This window comes from Anoplophora glabripennis, unplaced genomic scaffold, assembly GCF_000390285.2.
Source record: "Anoplophora glabripennis isolate ALB-LARVAE unplaced genomic scaffold, Agla_2.0 scaffold1594, whole genome shotgun sequence".
Classification (NCBI taxonomy): Eukaryota; Metazoa; Arthropoda; class Insecta; order Coleoptera; family Cerambycidae; genus Anoplophora; species Anoplophora glabripennis.
Genome location: NW_019417670.1, coordinates 2,054 through 10,857, shown reverse-complemented (window position 1 = coordinate 10,857; position 8,804 = coordinate 2,054). Strand labels below are relative to the sequence as shown.

Sequence of the window (8,804 nt, the reverse complement as noted above, 5' to 3'; positions counted from 1 at the left end):
GTTGAAATACGAAGGATTTCTTCAATTGCTCGGCATGAAAAGATGACGGATAATATAAAATATCAGAACATGTACCTTTCCTGTTTTGTCCAATTGATTTATAAAACTACTCAATAATTCTTATTAATTCATGTATAAATAGTATCCTAAAAGCATTCTGCTGGGTGTGGGTATGTTTATAATACCGTACGCTTTTATCTGTATGTTCAACAGTCGTGTAAAGTTCAGGAAACGTAAGATAAAAAAATATGTTTTTTTTTTCTTACTTAAAATGTGTTGTCAGTTATCTCACACCCTGAAGAACACTTGTATGAGTAGTACAGTGAAGAGATATCGTTTCTAACTTGCTTAGATTTTTTAAACAATTGGACAAAAAATTCATTGAAAATTGCGCATAAAAACGCCCCCCTTAATTTCATAAATTAGTGTTACGGATTTATACCTCCACGAATACCAAGGTTCGAGTTGCTTAAAAAAATAAAAAATCGAGTAGGTAAATGCCAGTTGATAATACTCGTAAATTGCAATTTTGAAGTATTAGTTTAAAGTGTTAATTGAATTTAGTCACTATTTACCTGCGTCCTAGATATTAAATACCTATTTTAGAATTGAATAAAATAACAAATTATGTAAGTATACTAACTAACTCTTGAAAAAATATTTATGTCATTCTTTACTTCCTCAGCTGCTGCAAAAATTCTTTGAAGAAGCATCTCCACACTATCATTATAGACAAGGCGAAATCGGCGGCTAAGTATGAAAAAATTAGTGGATTTGATTTTTTGCATAATCACCTCCGTGAATCCTCCCATGAGGATCAAATGTTACCGGCCGGTAACCTGGTCACAATTTGTTTAAATTAATTTTTTTTAAACATTTTAAACATTTTTAAACATTTTAAAAATGACTCAATTTTTAAAACATTCATAACGCATTTCTTAGGGTGGTAAAGACCAAATTCTATGGTACTTTTCAATCCGCCATAATGGTTCTCCGCCATTTTGGATTTAAGAATTTTCATATTAAAACCTTATATTCGTGATTAGCTTAGAGCAAGTAACAAGTTTTAGTCATAGAGACCGATCGATTAATCGGCTTCGGCCACATTCGGCCATTAATCGGCCAAGAATTGGCTTCGGCCAAAATTAAGCCGAACTTTTCGCCGAAGCCGAAGGTACCGTCGGGACGCCGCTGGACTTAACAAATCTAATCAAATTAGGGTTAAATTAGCTCCTTAACACTATAANCGAAACGGAAGAAGGGACATTATTTTTGTTAAACTGTATGTAGATAATTAAAATAACAGTTTTTTTTAAAAAATAGTCATTGGCGTAGAAGTTCTGTCTAAGAAAGAGGTTGAGCACCCCCTCCACTCCGCCACTGTGCAAGTTTTTGAACATTCTTATCGCTTGTTTTATGCCACTTAATTAATAGACATTATCTCCCAAACATGAAAAAAATCTAAGCATTCGTTTATAAATTATAATGAAAATTCGAGAAAAAAAAATATATATTCAACACCCTGTATCTCGGAAACGAAGCCTTCTACGACATATGTTTATAGGAACTTTTCTTTTTAAAAACATGTCTTCTATCTCCTGTTAAAGTTTGTCTTCAAAAAACTGACTCACCCTGTATATGCAGAATATGTAGTTAATGCCTTTGAAATATCTACCAATAAAAATTTAGATCTGATACTTATAAGAGAGGACAAGGAACTCCAAACAGCATTGCATCATTCTCACCCAAATCGAGGACACGTGATCGACCAATGCTGCATTCAACATATTGCAATATGTGAGAGATTTAAAATAAAAGAAATATACAGGGAGTCCCAGAATATGTGGGCAATTTCTCGGATTTATACAGGAGACCTTAAAATAACATGACAAATCCCTATAAAAAATTTTCCTAGAGGGCTCCCCTACGGATATACAGGTCCCTAAAAGACGCCACTGATGGACAACAGATAAGACTCCTTAAAAATTGACCCATGAAAACAATATGTCTTATTTGGTTTTCCAGGGACGGACTAGCTACAGCACAATAATGTACATTTTTTACCACTCTATGATAAAGGCACAAAAATAATATTTTTAGATAGCTTGAACCTTAAACTAAAGAAAAGGCCCTCTTGGTTGATATCGATAAAATGAACGGTTTTCGAGAAACTATTTTTGTGATTTTTATTACATCCGCAAAGAGAAATAAACCGATGAAATTTGCATTCTTTCTGTACCTACCTATCTAAAAAGTGCCACTTTTATTTACATTTGTTTTTTGCTAAAAATAATTAAATTACACAAAGTATTTTAAAAGTTATTACAAAAAATCAATTTTCAGGGGAATATTTTAGGGGATGTATCTCCGTAGGAGGGCTATCTAGGAAAAATTTTTATAGGAACTTGTCATGTTATTTTAACGTCCTCTGTAAAAATCCGAGAGATTGCCTACATATTCTGGGACACGCTGTACATTCAACGTACACTCGAAAGTGGACGGTTACACAGATTGGCAGTAAACTCCAAATTAAATATGAACAAAAATAAAATATATAGGGTGATTCATAATGTCATTAATTTTAACCACGTATTCGGCCTAATAAAGGCAGAAAATCAAAAAAAAATTACTCGACCCTTTAGAAATAAGCAAATTACCTCATAACTCCCGTTAATGCGGCGCCGTACTTCCCATCACATTAGCTGACTGGGAACGCTCCGGCGCACCACAGAGTGTTCGAACGTTGAAACGATACAGTTGATTTTCCCAGTCGTCTTAAATTTTGTAATTGGTTTCAAAATCAAAGTGCAGTGGATCATCACTTTGTTGACAACGTGCCATGGACGAATGAGTGAAGTTTTAGCCGTGCTGGCGTTTTAAATATGTAGGGACCATACTACTCTTTGAAAAACAATAAGTCACACAATAAGGTTTACGTATGACTACAAACCGAATAATTAATTGAACATAATACTAAAAACTCATATTCAATTATAAAACAGAGAAAATGTGCAATATAATAAATTCTAAATTGCAATAACCTAACATTCAAAAACAATAATGATGATCGTTATACATTTGGTTTTATTAACAAATAGACAATACTTGTTAATATTTAAAATGTAAATAAGTTCATGTATAAACAGAATTTTTTTAAACCAAGCTTTTAGTGCCACCATGCACTATCCAAGCAAAATTTCAGGTCAATCGGTTGGGTCGTTTCAAAATTCACTTGCAAGCTTTGACTCATACTAACAAGGCAAGTTAAATAAAACCATGTAAAAAATGTTTTAATCATTTATGCGTCTAGGTAAACAGTCTGTCTTTTTCGTTCACTATTAAAAAACACAGTAAAGGTTAAGATTCACTCTCGATAAACCTTTGTAGGTCAGCGGTCAGAAGCGGTCCGAAATGATTTGAAAATATTTGTTTTCAGCGTAAATATTTAATTTTTTTTAATATTCATATTCTACTCATTTTTTGCAATCGTCCTTTAAAACTAATGACATTGTGATTGAATCGCCCTGCATACATTGCATTGTATGTGTAGAATACATTTAGCAAAAAATTGTTATCTGATATCTTATTTCCTTTAAAATTACCACTTTGACGTAAATTATTGTAATTTGATATATTATTTCCTTTGAAATCGCAGTGTTAACAAAAATTGTAACCTGATAGTTTAATTCAGAAACAGTATTTCATAAGTATGGAAAGAAGTTTTCAGGGAGTGAAAAATATAAATTTTGCCTACTTTTACACAAATGACTCAATTTTTAAAACATTCATAACGCATTTCTTTGGGTGGTAAAGACCAAATTATATGGTACTTTTCAATCCGCCATAATGGTTCTCCGCCATTTTGGATTTAAGAATTTTCATATTAAAACCTTATATTCGTGATTAGCTTAGAACAAGTAACAAGTTTTAGTCAAAGAGACCGACCGATTAATCGGCTTCGGCCACATTCGGCCATTAATCGGCCAAGAATCGGCTTCGGCCAAAATTAAGCCGAACTTTTCGCCGAAGCCGAAGGTACCGTCGGGACGCCGCTGGACTTAACAAATCTAATCAAATTATGGTTAAATTAGCTCCTTAACACTATAAATAACACTGCCAAATTACAACAAAATTGGGTAGTGTTTAAAATATTTACGAAATAGCATTTTTTTTATAAAAGATTAACACTGTATTTTGAAAACGAAGCATCTGCGGACCAATGTTTATATGAACTTTTTGTATTAAAATCACTCAAATAATCGTCTGTTGAATTTATTGTACTTACTTAACACACTATATATATTTCCAAAACATTATACATTTATTTTTGACCTACTTTTCTGTTATCTTATCATATTTATGTTATTAATTAAAATTTTCCAAGTCAATAAAAATATCTTCGGCTTCGGCATCGGCTTCGGCCGAAGGTGACCCATAAACCGAAGTTCGGCTTCGGCTTCGGCCAAAAAAAATCACATTCGGTCGGTCTCTATTTAGCCATAATATTCAAATTTTGAATGCTTTTCCGATTTTTACATACGCCATATTGGATCAGGCATCTTTTATTCAGGAATTTTTGGAATCGGATTTCAGATTCGTAATCAGCGACCCCAAAAACCTGCGGTAACAAAATTGAGGCAAAAGTATTGAATAGAAAAATGTGTGGGGCAAGTGGAACCCTAGTCTGTAAATGGTTTCCAATCCTTTGAGGGATAAGTATATTATTATATTTATTTGGTATGTTGTCTTTACTGGTGGTATAAAATATAAGGCTATAATGTATCACATTGTTTTGTACATCTTAGATGCAGAATTAACTAACCCCCTTCTAGGGGTGGGTGTGGATTTAACTTGCATATATTTCTTTCTAATGCTCAAAATATTTTAAAATGTTTTCTAAAAGTATTTACAAATTGTTGCATTTCATTATAAAGTTTTAACATGTCCTCACTATTTCATCCCATTTTTTGGATATTTTAGTTTTACTAAAAAAATTGTCTGGAAAATCGGTTTTTGGACTGAGGATTCGGATTCAACTTATATTGAATATATAAAATCTATGTACTCATGTCTCTGGTACAGATTTTTTTTGTGGGGCTGTATAATCTAAAAACTAAGTGAATTTAGTAAGTGAATAAAGACCTAAACAAATTCTCTTCAACGCTATTAGGAAAAGGAGCAGACATAATTGCTTTAATATGAAAAATACTTACAGTTTCTTCCTGAGGCACGATTTCAAACAATGCATGTTCTGTAAAATGTTGAACCATCCACACATGCAAATCATTAACATCAGTAACTGTATAAACTAACCCTCCTTCAGTTAAAGCGTAAGCATATTCTGCCAATAAATTATGATTTACAATTCTCCACTTATGCTTAGCTTTTTTAAAATGGGGATCGGGGTATAAGAAGAATATTTTCTTCAACTAAAAAAAGAAAACATTTTAATTACATACAACAGGCTTTTTTTGTTTTAGGTAACAATAAATACATTTATATCCCAAGGCAATTTTTCATATATTTTTTTTTAAGAATAATATCTCTGTAATCCGAAAATTATTTCAATATTATGTTGGATTGGAGAGTGATGAAAGAAAGTGTATAGGTTATTTCTTTTCAATGGAGTAACTTTAATATTTAATGCCTTTTTAAACGTTTCGAAAATCCACAACTTTAAAAAAAAACGAAAACTACGCCACAAATAAATAACTTCAGACAATATACTTATAGTCGTCATAAAATTGTTTAGGTTTAAATAAAAAGATCATTTTACGCAAAGCATAATGTCAAGAATTGTAACACGAGAAAGTAATATTTGTAAAAAAAATCGTTGAATAATAAGGAAAAGAGCGAGCCGTCGCGTCGCGCCGCCTGCAATGCCGATGGCCAGCGCGAAATTTTTATTTCTTTTTTCGCCGACTGACGGGCGTTGTCCCATAAAATCGTCAACTGATCATTTTGTTTATGGTTAATATAAGAATTAATACCCTCACAAAAGTATTGAATTAAACGAATTGTCCATTATTTATTTTTTTGTACATACATTGGGGCCGATTGACCAGTTCTTCCCCACATTCAGCTGACTAACATAAGTTTTATTTATATGCAATATAATGAGCGTTCAAATAAAAACGTGGTCAAGTTGGTTCTGAAAATTTGGACGTAGGGCGTAGTGTATAGCAAATAAACTTAAACGTCATCTGTCAAAGCGCTATATCGCCCTATCAATTTGAATATTTTCGTTTTAAAAAGCGTTTAAAATGGTGTTTTCTCAAGAACAAAAAGTGTTTATTATAGAGTCCTACTTTAGAAAGTGCAGTTCAGCGTTGTGTTAATGTTTTTCGTGAAACGGGCAGTGTAACAAGAAAAGAAGGAAGCGGCCGACCTAAAAAGCGGACTGAAGAATTAAAAGAAAATGTCCAACAAATAATGGAAAATGCGCCAAGAACTTCTGTAAGTATGTGTTTTATCACAAATGGTGGGAGTATCAACACAGATTTTCTAACAGGTAATAAACAAACTCAAGCACTTCAGAACTTTTTCCTGGAGTATAACATTATACCAACTATAAATACACCGACAAGAGTTACTGGTCATAGTAGTACATGTATACAGGGTGTATTTAAATGGAGGGGCACAAATGATACCTGAGATTCCTTGGATGAAAATAAGTCGATTTAACCTAACATACCTATATCCCAAGTCGCATAATAAAAAAGATACAGGGTGTCAAAGTGAAAAATAAAAAATGGTTTTTTCTTAATAATTTTTATAATTTTAGTTAGAAATGTTTCAAATTTTTAACAGAGGGGTATTTTAATGATGGGAAAAATAATATAATAATGATTCTTTAGTGTCGAGTACGAGGCGCCCTCTGCAGGCAACGTTATGTACTGAATATATAGTAACTTATTTGCCAACCCCCGTATACAGCTTTTAGTAACAAAATATGAAATATTGGACTTTTTTGAACAAAAAAGGTATACTTATTGAAAAAGGTTAAAGCCAACCGTTGAGGAGATATTTTTAATTGGGACAATATTGGGAGTTGCTCATTTAAAAACCTCAAATATTCGGCTCNGGTTATTTCTTCCTCTTATTCCCTTATTTGCTGCTTTAGGCGCTCTCGGGAGCATAGGAGGAGGGGCTGCAGGGCTAGCAAAAGCTATGAATGATGCAAAAGCGGCCAAAGAAAAGTTGGAAGAAGATAAACGTCACAATTTGACAATGGAACGCGTTGCTGTTGGAAAAGGGTTATACCTACGACAGTATAGAAAAGGAATGGGGTTATATCTAGCTCCATATAATAATATCGGGAGTTTTAGAAATGCGATTGGGGCTTTCGACAGTAATAAGTACTGTCTGGAAAATGCAGATGTTAATATAGCATTCAATCAATTCTATGATGATGTCAAACACGCATTTATGTAAAACTTCCCACTCATAAAAAGAAAGCAAATGAAAAATAGAAATAATAAGCCATGGATTACAAATAAAATACTCTTGTTGGGAAATATGATTAAAGAAATGCATCGTATAAATAGCTCAATTAATAACGCAGATTACAGACGTAGATATAAAGAACTACGAGACTTCTATCGGAAAAAATTAAAAATAATCCAAAAAAACATATAATGATAAGAGATTAAGAGAAGCTACCAATATAAGTAAAGAAAGTTGGAAAATAATTAACCAAAATAAAAAAAGTTGCCCTAATAAAATAAAACAAATAATATATGAAAACAAAAAAGTAACAAGTAACTATGATATTTTGAAACATTTAATACATATTTTGTTAACATTGCAAATAATAGCGATCTTCCGAGTCTAACGGTTCCAGACTTACCTTTTGGTACAACAACTTTATTTTTAAATCCTAGACCCAAACAAGGTAGAAAAAACTATGATAAAAGTTTGTAACAAAAAAATCGGCAGGAATTGATGATATACCCGGAACGGTACTCTTATCGATAAAAAAAGAATTAGCACCTGTTTTGTCTGACTTAATTAATCTGAGTTTTTTGCGCGGTATTTATCCTGATTCTTTGAAAGCCTCTAAGGTTATTCCAATATTTAAAAATAAGGGAAATACGCAAAGTGTTGAAAACTATAGACCAGTAGCATTGCAATGCCATATTGCTAAAGTGTTTGAATATTGCTTTAATGCAAGACTGAGCTCGTTTTTGGAGAAATACGAAATACTCTCACCATGTCAGAACGGTTTTCGAGTAGGTCACTCAACCCATACGGCTCTTGATGATGTCTTGCATCATATATGTAATGCACTAAATAATAAGGAAGTTATATTAGGCTTGTTTTTTGACATGACTCGAGCTTTTGATTCCGTGGATCACCAACTGCTGTTGGAAAAATTACATTTAATGGGCATTAGAGGTCCTGCCAATAATTGGATTAAATCATATTTGACAGAGAGAACGCAGCAGGTTGTGATTGATGGCGTCAAATCATGTCCAAAACAGATAAATAAAGGCACTCAAGGTTCCTGCTTGTCCCCGACATTATTTAATTGTTTTATTAACGATTTACCTTCTTACGACATTGCCAATAATAAATTTTTAATATATGCAGATGATACTAACGTATTAATTTCTGCAAAAAAAAGAAGCGAAATTCCACAATGTGCGTCCGGCGGGATAGAGCGCGTAGTGAAATGGTGCGGAGATAATGGCATTAAGCTGAATGCAGCCAAGACCACAGCGGTGGAATTCCGTACAAAAAACGCTACTATAGATGACAGTCTATTGCTTAGGGTAGAGGGAAAATCAATTGAAAATGTTGCG

The 8,804-nt window shown here is 32.9% G+C and overlaps 1 protein-coding gene across 1 annotated transcript in view; it reads right to left on the bottom strand.

The window, feature by feature from the left end:
- Window positions 1-5,429, bottom strand: part of LOC108915144 (tRNA (guanine-N(7)-)-methyltransferase) — a gene marked incomplete at its 5' end in the record, with an annotated part of 10,413 nt that extends 4,984 nt beyond the window's left edge. The window contains 1 exon segment of the mRNA XM_018721110.1: window positions 5,214-5,429. Coding sequence (XP_018576626.1) covers window positions 5,214-5,429 — 216 coding nt within the window.
- Between the last annotated feature and the right edge of the window lie 3,375 nt (window positions 5,430-8,804).